Consider the following 22803-nt stretch of genomic DNA (forward strand, 5'->3'; position numbering starts at 1 on the left):
TTTATCTCCGTAGATTATTAGGGTTTCGTGGTTAGGAAGATGAAGGCGAACGGCCTTCTTGTGACACATAATATCGGCATGATCGGAGCTTAACCAATCCATGCCGATGATCACATCAAAACTCCTAATATTTACAGGCATTAAGTTTATTTGGAAGGCGTGATTGTTTAGAGTTAGTGTACACCCTACATAGATATCCTTTGTTGATTCAGTCTTCCCATTTTCCATTTCCACCGTAAAGGCTTCATTAAGATTTTGGGGTTGTTGTTTTAGTAAGTATTTGAACTTATTACTCACAAAATTTCGCTCCGCTCCGCTATCAAATAAGATGCATGCATACGAATCGTTAAGTAGGAACGTACCGGTGACAACGGCTGGGTCCTGAACTGCTTCTCCCTGAGCCATTGTCAGCATCCTTCCTGCTGTTCCTGCCCCTTGATTGTTCTTGTTGGGGCAGTTTCGCCTGAAATGCCCAGTTTTCCCACATCCGTAACAAGTATAGCTGGCTCCAGCTTTGGTGTTGTTGTTGTTTGTCATTTGGTTCTGTTGAAGCTGAGTCCTACAATACTTCGCTGTATGACCCTTCCGGTTGCACCTTGTGCTACTCATCTCTCTGCACTCCCCGTGATGGTGGAAGTTGCATTTGTTACACTTGGGGAGATTTCCAGAGTACTGCTTGGAAACATTTGGCGTGGATGAGGCTGGAGCATGTGGTGTGGTGGTAGCTTGAGTTGCAGCATGGACAGACACCGTTTGTTGCTTTTTAGACGATTATGAGTTTTGCTTTTGCTTTTCGCTTATTGTTTTTCCCCTTCTTGTTCTCTTCTTCCTTCTTAACCTCCGCTTCCACTGTTTTGGCACCCTTCTTATTGCCATGATCGTACAGTTTCTTGGCAAGTCTCTTGGCGCTGTCAAACGTCTCGGGGTTTGCCGCAATGACATTCCCTTGGATAGGTGCGGCCAGTCCCCAGATAAACCTTTCAATCTTTTTCCCTTCTGAGGTGATCATTCCGAGACACAGAAGAGATAGTTCACTAAACCTGGATATGTATGTGTCGATATTGGAGTTTCGAACTGTGAGGTTCCACAACTCTGGTTCCATCTTCTGAATCTCTCCTCTAGGACAGTATTCTGCCAACATCATCTCCTTAAGCTCTTCCCAGGGCATTGCGTTTCCTACCGGGAGTGTCATGGCCTCTACGTGGCCATTCCACCAAGAGAGAGCTTGATCAATGAATGTGCAGGATGCGAACTTGACCTTGCAATCGTCCGGACACCCGCATATTTCAAAAACAGACTCTACTTTCTCAATCCATCTCTTCAGGGCTATGACGTCTCCTGTCCCATTAAAGGTCCGAGGTTTGGCGTTGGTGAAATCCTTGTAGGTGCATGTTCGTGCGGCTCCATGATTTGTTCCTTGATTTGTACTTCCAGTTCCCTGTCCGTTGCCTTCTCCGTTGTTTCCATTGCGAATCTGTGCAACTGCTGCAGTGACCGCAGCAGACACTGCCGCCTGGAATGCAATCGAGTTTATTTTCGGCGGGGTTGGTGTTGCGTTGTTTCCACGGTTGGGTCTTTGAGGCATCTTTCTGTCATGGAACGGAAAGATGTTGAGTGCCTATGAGTTTTGCGAGTTTGTGATCCTATAGACTAGGGGTATAGCATGTACTTAAGTAGTTTCGCACATTGACATAAAACAAGGAAGTAAAACACATAACAGATAACAACGTCATGATTAAACATAAAGCATCTTCATTGATACTAATAGTTTTGATATATGAAAATTTGCCAAAAGGCATACAGTACATAGAAATATAAAATCCGGTAGCATGACGACCTTATGAGTAGTGGAATCACTTAAACATAGAGTCGATAGTACATAACATAGATCACATAACATAATACTGACGAAAGATACGGCTGGTCCTAGTCATGATGGGATGTGCCAGGGGGTGGTGCTGAGGAAGTGGATGCTCCCTGAAGGCGAGCCACCTGTCGCTCCGCGTCTCGGAGTCGAGTCTCCCACCTCACCTGCCTCATGTGGAACTCTTGGATAATCTCTCGCGTTTCCTGCTCCGCCCGCTCAACCCTAGTCCGCATCTGGTGCATCTGATCGGCGGTGCTCTGAGCCAGATCGCCAGTATCCCTCAATCGTCTCACTACGATTGGAAGTGCTCGATCAGCCGGTCCTCCCTCCCTCAAGTCATAGAACTCGCGTGCCATGCCAAACGGGGGTCGCTGTCCCTGTCGCCTGCTCCACTTCCAAATGTCGATACCCCTGGGAGGTGTAGGGCCGCTCGGGCCCAATCGGTGAGCCGGAACCCTCACTGGGTATGGTGGGTTGATGACTTCGGACTCTACGTCCAAATCATCATCGCTGTCGTCACCAGACTCTTCCTCACCATTGTCTGCCACGGGTTCTCCAGGTCCCTCTTCAATTTCCTCTTCCTCTTCCTTAGGGTCCCCTTCAGGCTCCTCTTCCGGTTCCTCTTCAGGTTCCTCTTCCGGTTCCTCTTCAGGTTCCTCTTTCGGTTCCTCGTCGGATTCCTCTAGCCATCCATTATTTCTCTGATTGGGAAAGTAAGGATCTCCGGGGTGGTGGAAACCAGCCATACGGACTACATAAGAGTGCATATATAAGTCATATTTTAATTACTCTCATAGTATATTTAATTATTTGTGTTTGGATTCCCTAGAGTTATTGGAGAGTGGGGTAGGCTTTTGGATTTATTTTCCGCTATGATTACTCCCGAACACATGTTGGTCATATTCTGAATAAATATAGTTTGTCAGGCTATATTTGTCCCTAATATGACTACATAACTGCCCTGGTTTAATCATAGTGTTCCATTTCCTCCAGAAGCTTTTATTAGATGTTGTTAGATTATTATCCTAGTATGCGCACATAAGTGTGAATTTTTTTTTATTTTTGTTCAGAGTCATTTAGTCCCATTGTGTTTATAGTTGCATATCATGTATGGTTAGATATGCTTGTTCACTATAAACATTGCTCTGATACCAACCTATCACACCCCCGAACCAGACGGCAAAAACGTCCGGGGGCTCGTGTGACTAACAATTGAATAATCATCACAATGAATATACATGAAACATAACACATTCATCACCAACATTACATAATACAACCAGCATTGTTCACATCAAGTACATTGTTAAAATACATAAGTTCAAATTGTTAAAAGTACGATAAGTGCTGTTACATAAAACAAAACCATACACACTTGACAACCTTCCAGCTTAACAATTACCTGAGAATACAAGTTATTTTGAAAACGGTCAACATATATAATGTTGATGAGTTCATAAGCGTGTTTGAGTAAAAGTCTTTGTATCTTTCGTAAAAACCCAGAAAATCCGATATTTTCTGTAAAATGTTTGAAAATGATGTGAAAATGAAGTATAGATGCATGTGTGAATTTCATAGTAGCAACATATATGAATGAAGTTTAGATATCTTTGTGTCGTAAGTAAGTGATAATTGAATATTAATCTTTCCCCAGAAAATCCGATATTTTCTGATTTGTTATTATGTCGAGGTTCTTGTATCGTTAAATAGATTGTTTTGTATTGACACCATCGAAGAAATTATCTCCGAAGTATTAATATTTTTGGTATAGAATCCTAACATGAGCCGTTATAATCATACATGGTAATGACTAGGTTGCTTGTCTTGACATTTTTCCAAATGCCGGTATTTGCTCAAGGTTTTGTCGCCCTAGACTGGCCTAGTCTAGCTGTAGCGAACAGCTAAGGCGTGGGGGGTCACCCCGTATAGATCTATACACAAACTCTCGCTCTCCCTCCAGGAGACTCTGATTATAACTACAAGCTACGATCGTACACTCAAAGGTGCCAACCGACACGTCTCACTAGATTCTCAACCTTTCGTACTATGTTTAATGTTTACGTGTATGTTGTATGTTATCAAAACCCAAAGGTACATATATAAGTATACGAAGTTCAATAGTTTCGTACATGTATAGTTACGATCCACTAAGCATGTGAATTTCTGTCCAAGCCCAATTAGCATGTAAATGGATCACAAAGGCCCAATAACATGTAAGTGGGTAATTTGGGCCCAATAGGCATGTAAATGGACCACAAAGGCCCAACAAACATGTGACCCATAACTCAGGCCCAAATCAACATGTAAATGAGTCGCAAGGCCCAATAAACATGTCATGGAAATTATTAGGCTCAATATACACTTGAATGGACCCTTAAGGCCCATTGGCCACGTAATATGAATATTAGGCCCAATAAAATTATTATCGATGTATTTCGTCCATTCGTTATTGTTTCGTTGTTTATTTTAGCTCGAGGTTTACCAAGTTTATTATAAAAAGTCTCCTTTTTGTAAAACAACATTTTTAGTCAAAAGCCTCAAATTTTCAGTTAAGGCCCAACGTTTTGTAAAAATGACACTTTAGTCCATAATTTATAAAAATTTGTAATTTTGTTCCAAATGTCTAGAAATTCACGGTTTTAGTCCAAAAATATATATTTTGACATTTAAAGCCCAATTTTACAGAAAAGTGCATTTTCAGCCCATTGTTTGTAAATATTTACACCTTCGGCCCAATTTTGATAAAAGTTACATTTTTGGTCCAATTTAGAAATAAATGTTATTTTCACCCCTAAATTTGGTTTATTTACATTTATGACTCAAGTTTTGCTCAAATAACATTTTTAGTCCCAAAAATTTCCCTTTATCGCAATTTTGGGCCCAAAATCGCGAGGCCCAAATGTTTGGCCCATTAAGCCAAAATTTACATTTTTGCCCCTTTGGAAAGCATGTTTATCATAAAAATCCATTTTTATACAAGTAGAACCTGTTTGGTCCTTATAAAAACATAAATGTCTCTTTTTCCCTTATCTTTTGTTTTCTTGACAATTTTGACCCTTAACAAGTTTTTGCCTTAAATTTTTATATCTTAAACATATAACACTTTTAACTTGATAATATGATGTGTAAGGTGTCTTAGTTCATGAATCTTAACTCAATGTTACTTAAGATGTCAAGATTTTCTAAGATCTAACATATTTTTACAAAATAAACTAAGAAATGACACAAGACATGCAAATAACACATAGATCTACACATTTTACTTGTATTCTCCCCCAAAAATCATGTAAAAACCAAAAACAAGGGGGGTATGAACTCACCTTTGCTTTGATGTTTTGGTTTTGAAGAAGAGATGAAGAGATTTTTGGTCCCAGCAACACCTTGAAGTAGTTTTCGAGCTTAAGAAGTTTCTAGGAGTATGATCACCAAAAGCTTGTTTAGAAGGAGTGATCTAACATGAGAAAGAAGTTATATAACTTGGATATGTAAAGACTTACCATGAATGATGATTTTTGGTGGTGAAAACCTTCTTGAAGATGCTCAAGATCTCGAAAATTAGAGAGGAAAGGAAGGAGTGTTCTTGTGAGTGTTTGAGATAAGTTTGCAAATGGAGTGTGTGTGTGTATCTTCGGCCGAGAGGTAAAGAAAAAGAGAGAGAAGAGATGAGTTTGCATGGGAACATGAGATGGCTTGGTTGTTTGAGGTGTAATGTGCTTAGTTGTCCATCAAATAAAAATGAGGTGGCACCACCAAAGTCAACCCTCATTCCATTTCTTTTTTTTTTACTCATGAGCCGAGAATTACATTAAGAAGGAGAAGATGAATCATTTTGGCCCAATCTTGATCCTTGCTCGAAATCATGAGGCCCATAGAGAAGTTTTCTGCCCATTGGGTCTTTAGGGTAGTTCACGGCCCAAAATGGCATAAAAGAATGGATTTATGGCTTACTAGGTTTAATTGGATTAGCTATGGCCCAATAAGGCCCATTAGGGTTAGAATGAATCATTATAGGCCCAAATGGTCCAAAATGTTATAGATTTGTGAATTGGGTCCATTTAGAATCCAAATAGGGTTTCCAGAATCCAAATAGGGTTTCCAAGCCCAGAATAGTTGAATTGAATGCTTATTGGCCCTTTAGGCCCAATAAGGAAATCCTAGTCTAATATAGACTTAAACAGGGATTCCTAGGGTTTTCAGACTCTTGTTGAACATGAAAGGTGAATTTAAATGAGCACTGGGTGATATTTACTTAGAGTATATGTTTTACAATGTTTGAATGATTACACAGGAATAGAATTTCCTAGCTAAAATGCTAGTTGTGACAAGTGGAGAAGATGAAAATCAAACCTCTTTGAAGATTTAAGCTAAAATCTTATAGAAATTGAAGGGTTTTGAGTGAAAATCAGACCTTAGGGTTTTCTTGGGAGAGAGAGGCTGTTATGGAATGAATGTGTGGGTAAATGAGGCAAAATCCCGATTTTAATCATTAAAAACCACCAGGTCTGCTGCACGAACACGACTCGTGTTCCCACAGGCCAAATGAACACCCCCCGTGTTGGAAAAAAATGTTGAGAATGCTGAACACAACCCGTGTTCAGTATAAGGCTAAATCGAACACGGCATGTGTTGCTCTCTGGATGTGACAAGGTGTTTTTTTCATGAACACGACCCGTGTCCAATATAAGCCAAAATTGAACATGACCCGTGTTCGGCTCTGGATGCTATTCCCCACTTTTTGAACTTAAAAATTCCCCTCTCATTCAAATGAAGTGTTTTTGCATCCCAAGGTCCGTTTGTTGATTTGAAATCATGTTTAAATGCATTTGAAACCTTAAAAACCAAAAACTTCAAAGAAATGGAAATATTTTTAAAGAAAAAGACAAAAATACCCCCGGGTTGCCTCCCGGGTAGCTGCCTTTGTTTTAAGTCGTTGGCTCGACTTTGCCCCCGAGTGTGCTTCAGTCTTGGTACGTGGGGTTCCCAACAACATCTATCTCCTCATTCTTCACCTCGAATCCTTCATAAAATGGTTTCAATCTTTGACTATTGACTTTGAATGTTTTTCCCGTTTGTTGGCTCGTAATCTCCACCGCACCATGGCCGAATACCTTTTTGACCACGAAAGGACCGACCCATCTTGATCTCAATTTCCCTGAAATCAACTTGTACCTCGAGTGATAAAGAAACACTTTTTGTCCTTGTGCAAAAGTCTTCCGGGAGATCATTTTGTCATGATACGCCTTTGTCTTCTCTTTGTAGATCATGTCACTTTCATATGCATCATTTCGAATCTCCTCTAGCTCTTGGATGTCTAGCTTCCTCTTGTTTCTTGCCTCATCTTCACTCAAGTTGAGTTTCTTTATGGCCCAAAAAGCTTTGTGCTCGAGCTCAACCGGGAGGTGACATGCTTTTCCAAACACTAGCCTATATGGGGACATACCAATGGGAGTTTTGAAAGCAGTACGGTTTGCCCATAAGGCATCATCTAGCCTTATGCTCCAGTCTTTGCGGTTCGGGTTGACCGTTTTCTCCAAGATGCTTTTGATTTGCCTGTTTGAGACCTCGACTTGTCTATTGGTTTGGGGATGATAGGCTGTTGAGACCCTATGAGTCACCCCATACTTCTTCAGAACGGCTTCAAGCATTCGGTTGCAAAAATGGGTCCCACGGTCACTTATGAGAGCCTTCGGTGTGCCAAACCGGGAGAAAATCTGCGCTTTAAGAAAATCCACCACAACTTTGGAATAATTAGTACGGGTGGCTTTGGCCTCCACCCATTTGGACACATAGTCCACCGCTAACAAGATATAAAAACAACCAAAAGAGGGCGGAAATGGTCCCGTAAAGTCAATACCCCATACATCAAAGATCTCACATACTAAAATGGGGGTAAGGGGCATTTGATTCCTAGAGCTTAAAGACCCGGATCTTTGGCACTTATCACAATGTGCACATAACACATAAGAGTCGTGAAAAATGGTAGGCCAAAAGAATCTGCTATCTAAGACTTTTCTAGTTGTCCTTTGGGGTCCAAAGTGACCTCCACAAGCATAGGAATGACAAAAGTTAAGGATAGATTGTACCTCTTTTTGCTCAACACACCTGCAGATCATTTGGTCTGCACAATACTTCCAAAGGTAAGGCTCGTCCCATACGTACCGCTTGGCCTCCTTCTTGATTTTATCCTTTTGCCAACAGGTGGAATCCGGTGGAAATTGACTTGTGACCAAGTAGTTGACGATATCCGCATACCATGGAGCTTCCTTTATAGCAAACAAATGCTCATCTGGGAATGTGTCACAGATTGGTGTGGTGTCTTCAGGTGGCACAATTTGACTGAGATGATCCGCGACCAAATTCTCTTTCCCACTATTATCTTTGATTTCTATATTGAACTCTTGCAGAAGCAACATCCACCGTATTAACCTCGGCTTCGAATCTTTCTTGAGTAGTAAATGCTTTATAGCTGCATGGTCCGAATAGATAATCACTTTAGTTCCGAGAAGGTACTGTCGGAATTTCTCCAATGCAAAGACAATTGCTAACAAATCCTTCTCTGTTGTGGTGTAGTTGTTTTGAGCACTATCCAAAGTCTTGGATGCATAGTAGATGACATGGTGAGCTCGGTCCACCTTTTGTCCCAAAACTGCCCCAACCGCGGTGTTGCTAGCATCACACATGATCTCAAATGGGAGATCCCAATTTGGCGGTTGAATGATTGGGGCGGAAGTGAGTAAAACCTTCAAACGATCAAAAGCATCCTTGCATGGTTGAGTAAACTCAAATTCAACATCTTTTTGGAGTAATTGACATATCGACACCGTGATCTTTGAGAAATCTTTTATGAACCGCCGATAGAAACCTACATGGCCAAGAAACGAACAAACTTCCCGAACATTTGTTGGGTAAGGAAGACTTTTGATAATGTCAATCTTGGCCTTGTCAACTTCCAAGCCTCTTTGGGACACTATATGACCTAAAATCAGTCCCTTGTCCACCATGAAATGACATTTTTCATAGTTAAGCACAAGGTCTGTGTCAATGCACCTTTGCAAAATTTTTGTTAGATTGCTTAAACATTCATCTAAGGAGTTTCCATAGACTGTGAAATCATCCATGAAGACTTCAATGATGTTTTCAACATATTCAGAAAAAATGCTCACCATGCATCTCTGAAATGTTGCGGGTGCATTGCATAGACCAAAAGGCATACGCCTATAAGCAAATGTTCCAAAGGGACAAGTAAAGGTGGTTTTCTCTTGGTCTTCCGTGGTTACCGAAATTTGATGAAAACCCGAGAAACCATCCAAGCAACAGTAATGAGATTTACCCGCCAATCTCTCTAACATTTGGTCAATAAATGGTAAGGGGAAATGGTCTTTTCTCGTCGAGGAATTCAACTTCCTACAGTCAATACAAACCCTCCACCCGTTTTGCACACGGTTTGGCACCAAATCTCCCTCAAAATTCTTGACAACTGTGACCCCTGCTTTTTTCGAGACTACCTGGATGGGGCTCACCCATTTACTATCTGAGATGGGGTAAATCATACCTGCATCCAAAAGCTTCATGATTTCTTTCTTTAACACCTCCATCATGGGTGGATTCAATCTTCTTTGTGCCTCTCGAGTTGGTTTAACGTCCTCCTCCATGAGAATCTTATGCATGTACAAGGAGGGACTCAACCCTTTTATGTCAGCAATTGTCCACCCAATAGCCTTCATATACTTTTTCAGCAAAGTCACCAACTCATTCTCTTCTTCAGTGGAATTTGTTGGAGATAATAACAGTCAATGTCTCCTCTTCTGCAAGATATGCATACTTCAAATGCTCTAGAAGAGTCTTTAACTCTAACTTTGGTGCCTGCACAATAGAAGGAAGAAGTTTTGTGTTAGAAGTGGGCAATTTCAACTTAGTATTATCATACCTCATCTTTTTCTTCTCTTCCATAATCTGTACAATTTCTAGTAATTCATCATCAAGCTTGAACTTTGCTGCAATTTCTTTGACTGAATTGTTATCAAAATTCCTGCTCAAAACTAACTCCAACGAATCGTGGTTAGTCAACTCAAAACACTTTTCGGTCAAAGGTTGGATCACATCAACAAAATTTATACAATGAACATCACTTGGATACCTCATTGCTTCATAGATATTGAAGTTAATAACTTCCCCATTAAATTCCATAGACAATGTACCGTTGTAGACATCAATTTTTGTTCTTGCAGTTTTTAGAAATGGTCTACCCAAAAGTATGGAACTTGAGGTTTGGTTATCATCTCCCATATCAAGCACATAAAAGTCATCAGGAAACACAAGTTCATTAACTTGCACTAATACGTCCTCCAATACACCTTTTGGGTGTACCAAAGATCGATCGGCAAGTTGAATTATGACTCCGGTTTCGGCTAGAGGTCCAATTCCCATTGTTTTATAGCTTGAGTAACGTAAAACATTAATTGATGCTCCAAGATCAAGCATGGCGCGTGGCACAAAAAGATTACCCATTTTACAAGGAACCGTGAATACACCCGGATCCTTACATTTCTTTGGTAACTGTTTTTGTAACACGGCTGAAACGTTTTCCCCAACCTTCACAGTTTGATTACCTTTAAGCTTTTTCTTAGATGTGCAAAGTTCCTTAAGAAACTTAGCATATCTAGGAATCTGTGTAATGACATCTAAAAGAGGAATATTGATTTCAACCTTTCGGAACATTGCCATGATTTCGTCATCTTCCTGTTCTCTCTTTGTGCTTATTAGCCTTGAAGGAAATGGAGCTGGTGTGACTTTCACTTCGGTCTCTATTGGCTTCTTTGACTTTGAAGTACTTTTCTTTTCCTCTTCTTTGACAACTTCTTCCACCTCAATCTCTTTCTCTTCCTCTTCTTCATCCGGCATCCTTGGACCTTCATAGCTTTTCCCACCTCTTAAAGTAATGGCACAAGCATTGTGTTTCGGGTTCTTCTCGGTTTGAGATGGTAGCTTGCCTTGTGATTCCATCTTACTCACGGATTGAGAAAGTTGTGACACTTGTTGCTCCAAGATTTTTATGCTTGCCTTGGTTTCTTGTTGGAAGCTTTGAGTGCTAGTGGCAAGGCTATTGACAATATCTTCTAGTGACATGCTTGATGAACCCGCTTGTGGAGGTGGTTGTGGTGGATGCCTTGGCTGGAAATTTTGAGGTTGAAAGGGTGGTCTTTGTTGATTTTGAGGAAATGGTGGTCTTTGTTGGTATTGATGTGGTTGATTTGGTTGATAGTTTCCTTGTTGATTTCCTCCCCAACATTGATTGTTGTTCCATCTTTGGTCAACCCGTGGCTGCTCAAATCCCCTTTGGTTTGATCCGGAATACCCTCCCAAAGCATTTGCTTCCGCATAATCCTCATCTTGAAGTTGTGGGCACATATCGGTTGGATGACCCACTTGAGTGCAAATACCGCACGGGCGGGGTGTGGGATGCACACCTTTTTCTTTAGCCAACATCATTACAACTTTCGTAAGCTCGGACAATTAAGCTTCAATTTGAGGAGTTTGAACCTCTTTTACACCTCGGGGTGCATCTGTGTACCATTCTTCATCATGACTGGAATGCTTAGAGTCTTCAACCATGTTCTTGATTAGATTGCAGATTTCGGTTGGAGTCTTGCCGGGTAAAGATCCGCCACTTGAAGCATTAAGGAGCCTTCTTTCCATTGGAGTCATTCCTTCAATGAAGTATTGGAGGAGTTGGTACTCGGTATTTCCATGCTTTGGACAGCGGGCACAAAGTTTCTTGAATCTCTCCCAATATGTGTGGAAAGCTTCTCTTTTATGTTGCTTGATTCCAATGATCTCCCTCCGTAGGGATGAAGCTTTCATCTCCGGAAAGTATTTGTCTAGAAAGAGTCGTGAAAGATCTACCCAAGTGGTAACTGTCCCCGGTGGGAGGTCATAGAGCCAGTCTTTAGCTCCGCAAAGGGGAATGCCCTAAGCTTGATTTGATCCTCCGTGACATTGTGTGGCTTCATGCCCACATACACATCATGAAATTCAGTTAGGAACTTGTGGGGATCTTCATTTTCCAGGCCTCTAAATGTTGGGAGTAAGTGGATGAGCCCGGATTTTAATTCCAAGTTTGTAGCAGTTGGATAGGTGATGTAAAGAGGTTGTTGTGTAACCTCCTGTCTCGCCCATTGGCGAAGGGTTTGTTCGGGTGGTGGGTTTGGAGGACCTCGGTTCCCTCCAGGGTTGTCTTCCATTGTTTGAGCAGTGGTGGGTGATGTTTCTGTGGGTGTAGTGGTTAGGGTATTATAAGTAGGTAAAGATGGTGGAGTGGAATTTATGGGTGAGGATGGTTGTGGTGAGAGTGAGAGGCTTTCTGTTTCTGATGCGGATACACTTGAGAGGGGTATATTCTCCCAAATGTTGATGACCGGGGGAATAGATGATGAAGAAGTCCCGGAAACCAGTTGCCTTTTACGAAGCTTGGCTTGCTTCCGTATTCTCCTTGCAGTCCTCTCTATCTCCGAGTCAATTGGGAATGGTGTACCTGTACGGAAAGATCTAGGCATAAACAATTAGTAACACCGTGTCCCCAGCAACGACGCCAATTTGTTAGGTGTGTCAAACCCAACAAATAAAGGGGTAGAAATGACTCTAAAAGAACACTACTATATTGCACTAACAGGTAGTACAAGGCAAGTAGGGTCGATCCACAGAGACACGGGATAATTAGTCTGTACCTCTTTGCACAAGGTACTATGGTCACAAAAGATTAAAGGGGGTGGGGGATTTTGGATGCAATGATTAAACAAATAAATTGAAAGCACAAGTAATCAGTAAAACGAATGAATCAAGTTCAGATTTTTGTAAAGACTCCAACTTCATGGATGAAAATTTAGCAGTGTGATTCAATGATAACACAATGTTTGCTCAATTCTATCTAAGTTGGTACTTGAAAGTGTTAACAAGCTCTAACACTTCCCATTCACCACATTAATCAACCAAAACAAGCTCTTTGATTAATACTAACCTTACTAACCTAATCTAAACAAGCTATTAGAATTAGATTAAAAGATTGCTTTAAGCTTTATGCGAATGTTCCCAACAACACCCAATGCTGCTCACAAGCTCGGGAGTGTAAGAGTGTATGAATAAGATTTACACTAGATTTATTCAAAAGAATTCAATTTAGTGCTTGGTACTTGTTCAATTTCACAAAACAATTACGGATTTTGCAAAATAGATAACTAGAATGACTTAACCCTAATTCAAATGGCCAATAAGAATCACAATTAGAATCAAACGTTCGATTGAAGCAAAATCAAATTCATTAGATAGAGATTGAAAACAAACATCAAGTCATATGATTGAGATCACTACTAAGAAGTCAAAACATGAACTTGGAGAAACTAGGGTTCTTGCCACACATGGGTAGAACAAGATCACAAGTCAAAAGATGGAAATATTGTGCAATTACAACTTACAAATATGAGAAATAATGTTTCCAAATGCTAAACGATTAATCCCTTGCAAAAACCTTCGAAATCCCCCTTCAAAATGTGCTCTAATATGTTGTGTGTGTCCCCCATTGACCCAATTCCCGTCATATGAAAAATAGGAAAAACTGCCAAAAAACAGTTATTGGGTCGAACATGGCCTGTGTTAATATAGAGTAAATCAACACGGGTCGTGTTGGGTGAAAACATAGCCTTCAATCCCCGATTCCAACTCTAAAGTACGATGCTCAAAAGTGCTCAGCTGGCCCAACACGCCCCGTGTCCAAATAGGCTGAATAGACACGGGTCGTGTTCAGTGACGTCAACATGTCTTGATCTGGTCAAACACGACCAGTGTTGGCTTTGTAGTGTAAATGCAACACGCCCCGTGTTGCTCTCTGTGTGCTGATCCCAACTTGATTTTTCCAACTCTTCCGTTCTTCGCCCGATCATCCCACAATCTTCACCAACGCTCCCCGGCACCTCCAAAAGCGCGCTCCAACCTCTGGTTTACTTGAAAACGACATGAATGTGTGCAAATAAGGTCGTTCTAGAGAATAACATAAACATGATGAAATGCAAGACAAATGAAGAATAATTATACTAATTAGATGCATACTAAGGGACAAAAACATGTGCAAAAAGGTGCACAAAATGCACCTAACAAGGACCCTCCGGTCTCATGGTTCGTTGGACCCTCCGGTCCGGTCTAAGTATCACACAACATAACATACATCACATATCACACATACGATGTATAACTCGATAAGCACATAAGACCCTCTGGTCACACATAATTACCACTCTAGGTAAAGTATAGTGAGAAGACTCACCTCGTAAGATAGCTAGTACAATCTCGTGCTCGGAATCCTTGATCTAGCCTCCGTCTATCACAAGGTAATATTTCTAACTAATACTCTCCTTACACTCTTAGTTCTAGAAATAGGGTATGGACCATTATACCCTTCCCTGATCTCCTTTACCCATTTTGACCAGACTCTAAAGTCAACAAAAGTCCAAACTCTATTCAACAGTCCAATTTGACCAGACTCGCCGAGTGCACTCGTGCGACTCGTCGAGTCCCATCAACTCTCAGTAACCTTAAGAAGATCTAACTCGTTGAGTTAACCCCTAACTCGCTGAGTTATTGCATGATTCAGCAATTCGGGAAAACCCTAAACTACTCGCCGAGTCAGCTTCTCAACTCGGCGAGTCCATTCAGACTCATATGTATTCAGACGATTTTAAGGCAGGATACTTTCCCAAACTCTAGATCCATACACTTAGGGTTCATATATCACGTATAGTCATGGAATTTACGTCCATGCATGGCACTTTGGGCAAGAAATGCCATTAACATAATCTAAATGAGTTTTTCACTCTAACACTCCATTAATGTTGGATAAAGCAGGACCCTTCAGGTGTTAGGGACCTCCTAGAGTCCAGATCTGGAGTTCAAAACTCCTCATGAACCCCAAATCCTCAAAGTCCCAAATATAAGGTAAAATAAGCCCTAATCTTCCATAATAAGATATCTACTCAAACAAAAGGGAAAGTTCGAACTTGATACCTCCAACAGAAGCTCTTTGAGTGAGTATTTACAGACCTATCAACCTCCTTGTGCCCTCTTGCTTGAAACCTTTTTCTTCCTTGCAAAATCACGCCAACTAGCTCAAGATAACTCCCTCTCTCTCTCTCTATACGCTCAAGGCTCGTCTAGGGTTACTCTCAGGAAGTGTAGCCGCAATATGAGGCCATAAGTGCCTTTATATAGGCCATAGGCCAAATAAATTAGGGTTTCACTCAACAGCGCTGACTCAGCGAGTCGGCCCACAGACTCGTCGAGTCCATTCATTAATCCACGTCACCAGTCGCGACCCTACTCGACGAGTTGAGGAACCAACTCGTCGAGTCCCTCCAAAATTCTCAAATTGAAATAATTAAAATAATATACATGGGAACCCGGATGTTACAATTCTCCCCCACTAGAATCAGACTTTGCCCTCGAAGTCGTGCTCCGCAAACAGCTCAGGATACTGCTCCCGCATCTCTGACTTCGCTTCCCAAGTCAAATCGGACCCCCTCTGATGTTGCCACTGGACCTGAACCAGGGGCACTTCCTTGTTCCTGAGGACCTTCACCTTTCGATCCAACACTGCGATGGACCTCTCAATGAAATTCAAGCTCGCATCAACCTGAATGTCCTCTAGCGGCACTACTGCCGTCTCATCAGCCACACACTTTCTCAATTGGGACACGTGGAAGGTGTTATGAATCTAACTCAGCTCCACAGGTAGCTCCAGCTGTTAAGCTACCCTACCCACTCTGGAGGTCACTCTAAAATGTCCGATGTATCGGGGTCCTAGCTTGCCCCGCTTCCTGAACCGGATCACCCCTTACCATTGGGAAACCTTCGGGAGTACAAAATCTCCGACCTGAAACTCTAGCTCGGATCGTTGCCTGTCCGCATAACTCTTCTGGCGACTATAGGCCGTCAGCAACCTCTGTCTGACCTGTTGAATCTGCTCGGTCATCTTTAGCACTATCTCTGTGCTGCCCATCACCCTCTGCCCCACTTCTCCCCAACAAATGGGAGTCTGAAACCTCCTCCCGTACAGGAGCTCGAAGGGAGGCATACCAATGCTCGAATGATGGTTGTTGTTGTAGGAAAACTCAGCCAAAGGTATGTAGGTGTCCCAACTTCCTCCGAAGTCCATGACACAGGCACGTAACATGTCCTCGAGCGTCTGAATCGTTCGCTCGCTCTGTCCGTCTGTCTGCAGGTGATACGCCGTACTGAAATGTAAGCGCGTGCCTAACTCCTTATGAAATTTCTTCTAGAACCTGGAAGTGAAACGCACGTCTCGATCCGACACAATAGAGATCGGTACCCCATGCCGTGCATCCAACTCTCTCACATATATCTCCGCTAATTTCTCTGCAGAAGAGCTCTCACTAATAGCAAGAAAGTGAGCACTGTTCATCAGTCGGTCCACAATCACCCAAATTGCGTCGACTCCATGCATAGTTCTTGGTAACTTGGTGATGAAGTCCATCGAGATCTGCTCCCACTTCCACTGGGGAATCTCCAGAGGCTGCAATGGTCCATATGGACGCTGGTGCTCTGCCTTGACCCGACGACAGGTCAAGCATCTCTCAACTATCCAAGCAACATCCCTCTTCATACAGGGCCACCGGTAATCTCTCTTCAGGTCCAGATACATCTTAGTGGCCCTGGGATGGATCGAGAATCTCGATCTATGTGCCTCCTTCATCAATATATGCCGAGCTTCGCCTATATAGGGCACCCAAATCCGCCCTCGGAAGGTCATAAGTCCTCGGCTATCTGTCACAAACTCGGATACCTGTCCAATCACCCGCTCCTTCTTGCGATTCTCCGGCCTCACGACCTCTGCCTGGGCTTCTCGTATGGTATCCAAGACTGGAGTCATCACTGTCATCCTCAAACATATGTCTCGGATCGGGGCACACTCTGATCTGCGGATCAGAGCGTCAGCTACCACATTAGCCTTGCCCGGATGATACTTGATCTCACAGTCATAGTCTTTCACTACATCTAGCCACCTCCTCTGGCGTATATTCAGGTTGGGCTGATCCATGAGATACTTCAGGCTCTTTTGGTCTGTGTATATGGTACACCGAACCCCGTACAAATAGTGGCGCCAGATCTTGAGGGCGAACACCACTGCCCCCAGCTCTAAATCGTGAGTGGGATACATCGTCTCATGAGGCTTTAACTGCCTCGATGCATATGCTATCACGTGCCCCCTCTACATAAGCACCGCACCCAACCCCAATATAGACGCATCGTAGTAAACCACAAAGTCCTCCATTCCCTCGGGAAGGGCTAACACCGGGGCTTCGCACAACTTCTGGCGAAGAATTTCAAACGAGGTGTGTTGCTCGGGACCCCAAGAAAAAGTCGCACCCTTCCGGGTCAACCTGGTGAGGGGAACGACAATCTTGGAGAAATCTCTGATAAATCTCCGATAGTAGCCGGCCAAGCCCAGAAAACTCCTGATCTCGGTAGGGGATCTCGACACCTCCCATCTCATGACAGCCTCAATTTTGGCCGGATCGACCAAAATCCCATTCTGATTAACGAGGTGTCCCAAGAAATGGACCTCCCGTAACCAAAAATCACACTTGGAGAATTTGGCATAAAGCCTCTCCGATCTCAATACTCCAAGCATTTCTGTCAAATGCTCCTCATGATGCTCTCTGGATCTCGAATACAACAAAATATCATCGATGAACACAATCACCGACCGATCCAACATAGGCCTACACACCCAGTTCATGAGATCCATGAACGCTGCCGGTGCGTTGGTGAGTCCAAAAGGCATCACCGCGAACTCGTAATGCCCATAACGAGTCCTAAAGGCCGTCTTCTGAATATCCTCCTCACGGACTCTCATCTGATGATATCTAGACCTCAAGTCGATCTTGGAAAACCAAGACGCACCCTGTAACTGATCGAACAAATCGTCGATCCTAGGAAGTGGATAATGGTTCTTGACCGTCAGCTTGTTCAACTCCCGATAATCAATGCACATCTGGTGTGAACCATCCTTTTTCTTGATAAAAAGGATCGACGCTCCCCACAGTGAGCTGCTCGGTCGGATAAATCCCTTCCCCAACAGTTCCTGAAGCTGTGAGGATAATTCTTGCATCTCCGGTGGCGCAAGACGATAAGGTGCCTTGGCGATAGGCGCCACTCCTGGAATCAGATCAATCTGGAACTCCACTTGCCTCTCGGGAGGCACACCTGGTAACTCCTCGGGGAAAACATCTGGAAACTTACTCATTATCGGAACCTCAGCGATAGAACTCGGTCTATCGGTAGCAACTCGCGTATCCATCACGTACGCCACAAAACCCCTACAACCCTGCTGTAGACTCTGTCTCGCTCTAGCAGCCGAGCAAAATGCTGACCCGGATCGGGTACCCTCGCCGTACACTATAAGCACTCCCCCACTAGGGTCTCGTATGGTCACCAACTGACACTCACAGTCGATCACAGCCCCGAATCTACTCAACCAATCCATGCCCACGATGACATAGACATCCCCTATCGCGATCGGAACCAGATCTATCAGAAACTCAACACCAAAAATATCAAGTACACATCCCCGGATCACATCAGCAGCAAACACCGCACACTCATCGGCTATGGAAACTCTCAGAGGTCGACTCAATGCCTCTCGTCGGATGTTGATGTGATGACTAAACGCTAGTGATACGAAGGATCGACTCGCACTCGAGTCAAATAACACCAAGGCAGGTACAAAATTCACAAGGAAAGTACCTATGCATATGGCAATATAAGCACAAAATAACTTGATTAAAATAAGTAAAAGAACAAATACCAGCCACGACGTCGGGTGCTGCACGGACCTCCTCCGCCGTCAGCTGAAAGGCTCTACCGCGAGCCCTCGGTACCTCGGCCTTCACCGGCCAGCTCTCTGTAGCTCGTGTGGCAGAAGGTGCTGATCCCTGTGCTGATCCCTGAAGCAGCTGGGGACATTCGGCCCTGCGGTGGCCGGTCTGGTTGCAGTGAAAACATACCAAAAGTCCCTTGGGGCAATCTCTCACGATATGCCCCTCCTTGCCACACTTGTAGAAAACCCCCGCTCGACATACCCCATCATGACTCTTGCCACACTTCCCATAAGTGCGACCCTTCTGGCCTCCAGATCTAGAATCAGCAGACTTAGCCCGCTTGGCTGTCGGCTGAGACTGTGCCGGCCGCCGATCCCTCCCCTGAGACTCCGCCTCCTCCCTGGCCTGAGTCTCCAGCTCAATCTCTCTCTTTCGGGCATTTGCCTGAAGCTCAACAAATTTCCGTTAAGACGAGTTCGCCACGAACTCGCGGATGTCTCTCCTCAGAATACTCAGATAGCGGCTCATACGTGCCTGATCAGTCGACACATGCTCAGGGCAAAACAACGCCCTCTCATGGAACATCCTCGTGATCACCGTCACCGACTCTGTCCTCTGCTTGAGGGACAGGAACTCCTGGGCCAACCGTTCCCTTTCCACAGGGGGAACGTACTCGTCTCGAAACATTGCAGTGAACCTCTCCCAGGTCACTGCAGCGTGCTCTGTAGGAGTGAAATGAGCTGTCACAAACTTCCACCAGTCCTTCGCTCCCAAGCGAAGTTGGTTCAGCGTGAACCGTACTCTCAAGTGTTCCGGATAGGAACAAGTGTAAAAACATCCCTCAATGTCAGAGATCCATCTCATTGCGGCAATCGGATCCGGAGTCCCATCAAACTCTGGTGGCTTCGTGTTGCTGAACACTCGGTACAGCAGCGAGTCACCCCCTGTGGCCTGGCAGCAGCGACAGCTGCGGTGGCTGTAGCAGCAGCCGCCTCAGTAACAGCAGCATATCGCTCATCAAATGTCTCAATCAGTGTGGTCTTAATAGACCCAAACATCTCCGGGATAACCTCCCGAATAGCCGCGGCCACCTCCTCATGGATCATCCGGCGTATCTCCTCGTCACTGGTACCACTGGTACCGCTGCCCCCTGCGTTGTGGCGCGTAACCACCATGATGTCTCTGAAACACAACATAAAATAATCAAAGACTCGCTCGAGCATACTCACACTCGATTACTCGACCCTACCCGTTCCTTAGCATCCTAAGGATTCTTACTTGGGTTGTCCACTGATCCAGTGTCTCCAGTAGTACGGGCCCTATACTACCTTCCACACCGTATCTGTATTCACCCCAAGTCCTCCTCCCAGGATCCCAGATCATAAGTACTCTATATCTTGCCGAACACAGGCTACCCTCTAGTAGACGTCTCATAAGCTCCTCTCTGCTACCTACTCACACTCAGGTAAATTCACAGTAGCAGTAACTCCTTGGCTAAGGCATCACAAATCAGGCCACTCAAATCCTAAAGTATGAAATACTTAGCCTACTCTCTAGCATGCATAACATATCTCATAATATCTCATAATCACATAAGTAAGGGTATTTTGGGAAATCACCGTTCGGGCGCTGGCTGATTGTACACACTGCTCTTTTCTGCTTTCTCTAAAAATCTCTTACTCATTTAGAAAATCGCTTCTTTTTGAAAACTTTTCTCAAATCCTCAGTTTGAGTCCAGACATACCCGAAGGTATATCTGAATCCCTCAAACCAAGGCTCTGATACCAACTTGTAACGACGTAAAATTTTAACCAAATTTTCATTTTTAATTATCATAAAAACACACGTCACATTTCTCAAAACTCCAATGACCAATATTCAACATAGTTTTCAAAAACATTTATTCACAATCCAGGATCCACAAAATATAACTCCAACTCGATAGTGTGTGTGTACAATCAAGTCGGTGCCTTCCCACGATCCTCTGAAGTACCTGAAACACATAACATATAACACGGTAAGCATGAATGCTTAGTGAGTTCCCCAAAATACCACTTGCATATATTAGTCACTCGAGGCTATAACAATGTAGGACCTTCCGGTCGATGTGTCTCAGTGGGACCCTCAAGTCCTATGGCTCGTTGGTCCCTCTGGTCCGGTCTGGTTGAGAACCCTCGGGTCTCACAATTCGTTGGACCCTCTGGCCCGGTCTTAGTGAGGACCCTCCAGTCTCATGGTTTGTTGGACCCTCCGGTCCGGTGTAAGTATCACACAACATAACATACAGAACATGTCACACATACGATGTATAACTCGATAAGCACATAATACCCTCTAGTCACACATAATTACCACTCTAGGTAAAGTATAGTGAGACGACTCACCTCGTAAGATAGCTAGTACAATCTCGTGCTCGGAATCCTTGATCTAGCCTCTGCCTATCAGAAGGTAATATTTATAATTAATACTCTCCTTACACTCTTAATCCTAGAAATATGGTAAGGACCATTATACCCTTCCCTGATCTCCTTTACCCATTTTGACCATACTCTAAAGTCAACAGAAGTCCAAACTCTATTCAACAGTCCAATTTGACCAGACTCATCGAGTGCACTAGTGCGACTCGTCGAGTCCCATCGACTCTCAGTAACCTTAAGAAGATCCAACTCGTTGAGTTAACCCCTAACTCGCTGAGTTATTGCATGATTCAGCAATTCGGGAAAACTCTAAACTACTCGCCGAGTCAGCTTCTCAACTCGGCGAGTCCATTCAGACTCATATGTATTCAGACGATTTTAAGGCATGATACTTTCCCAAACTCTAGATCCATACACTTAGGGCTCATATATCACGTAAATTCATGGACTTTACGTCCATGCATGGCACTTTGGGCAAGAAATGCCATTAACATAATCTAAATGAGTTTTTCACTCTAACACTCCATTAATGCTGGATAAAGTAGGACCCTTCAGGTGTTAGGGACCTCCAAGAGTCCAGATCTGGAGTTCAAACCTCCTCATGAACCCCAAATCCTCAAAGTCCCAAAATATAAGGTAAAATAAGCCTTAATCTTCCATAATAAGAGATCTACTCAAACAAAAGGGAAAGTTCGAACTTGATACCTCCAACAGAAGCTCTTTGAGTGAGTATTTACAGATCTAGCAACCTCCTTGTGCCCTCTTGCTTGAAACCTTCTTCTTCCTTGCAAAATCACACCAACTTTCTCAAGATAACTCCCTCTCTCTCTATACGCGCAAGGCTCGTCTAGGTTTACTCTCAGGAAGTGTGGCCGCAATAGGAGGCCATAAGTGCCTTTATATAGGCCACAGGCCCAATAAATTAGGGTTTCAATCAACAGCGCTGACTCGGCGAGTCGGCCCACAGACTCGTCAAGTCCATTCATTAATCCACGTCACCAGTCGCGACCCTACTCGACGATTTGAGGAACCAACTCGTCGAGTCCGTCCAAAATTCTCAAATTGAAATAATTAAAATAATATACCTGGGAAGCCGGATGTTACAACTATCACATAGTCATTACCCATCATTATGACCAGCACCCGCCACTACGACCAACCACCACCACCACCCATCACTACCACTCGCCACCACCACCCATCACCACTACCCACCACCACCCGACACTACCACTCGCCCCCATCACCCGCACGTACCACCCACCAAAACCACCTCCCGCCTTCCTGTTGGATTATATGTCTATGCCCATAACTATTATTGGTATGTACTCGACCCGAGAGTAGCATGATCCAATTGGGTTGCATATCATCATGGCAATTTATTAGGATGGACTTTTGAGAGAAGGTTATTTATGGTTTATTAATATATTATAAGTTATAATATATTAATATGAAATCATATGTTTTAATTAGTATTGATCAAGAATTAATTTGGAATTAATTTAGTGATCAAAAGAGACTAATTAAATCTATGGGGACTAATTATGATAATTAGTTATATTTATATGTGTTGGGCTTATGATCCATGTTGGATCAAGTTTATGTATGGATACATAAAGAGTTGGGCCACATGAAC

General features: G+C 43.4%; 1 protein-coding gene across 1 annotated transcript; it reads right to left on the minus strand.

Annotated features, from left to right (window-relative positions):
- Positions 1 to 9628: 9628 nt before the first annotated feature.
- Positions 9629 to 11275, minus strand: LOC145111576 (uncharacterized). Its single transcript, XM_079047844.1, has one exon. The coding sequence runs from the start codon at positions 11273 to 11275 to the stop codon at positions 9629 to 9631; it is 1647 nt and encodes a 548-aa protein (XP_078903970.1).
- Between the last annotated feature and the right edge of the window lie 11528 nt (positions 11276 to 22803).

The sequence above is a fragment of the Lactuca virosa genome, chromosome 5 (genome assembly GCF_052849685.1).
Source record: "Lactuca virosa cultivar CGN04683 chromosome 5, Lactuca_virosa_CGN04683_v6, whole genome shotgun sequence".
In the NCBI taxonomy this organism is placed as follows: domain Eukaryota; kingdom Viridiplantae; phylum Streptophyta; class Magnoliopsida; order Asterales; family Asteraceae; genus Lactuca; species Lactuca virosa.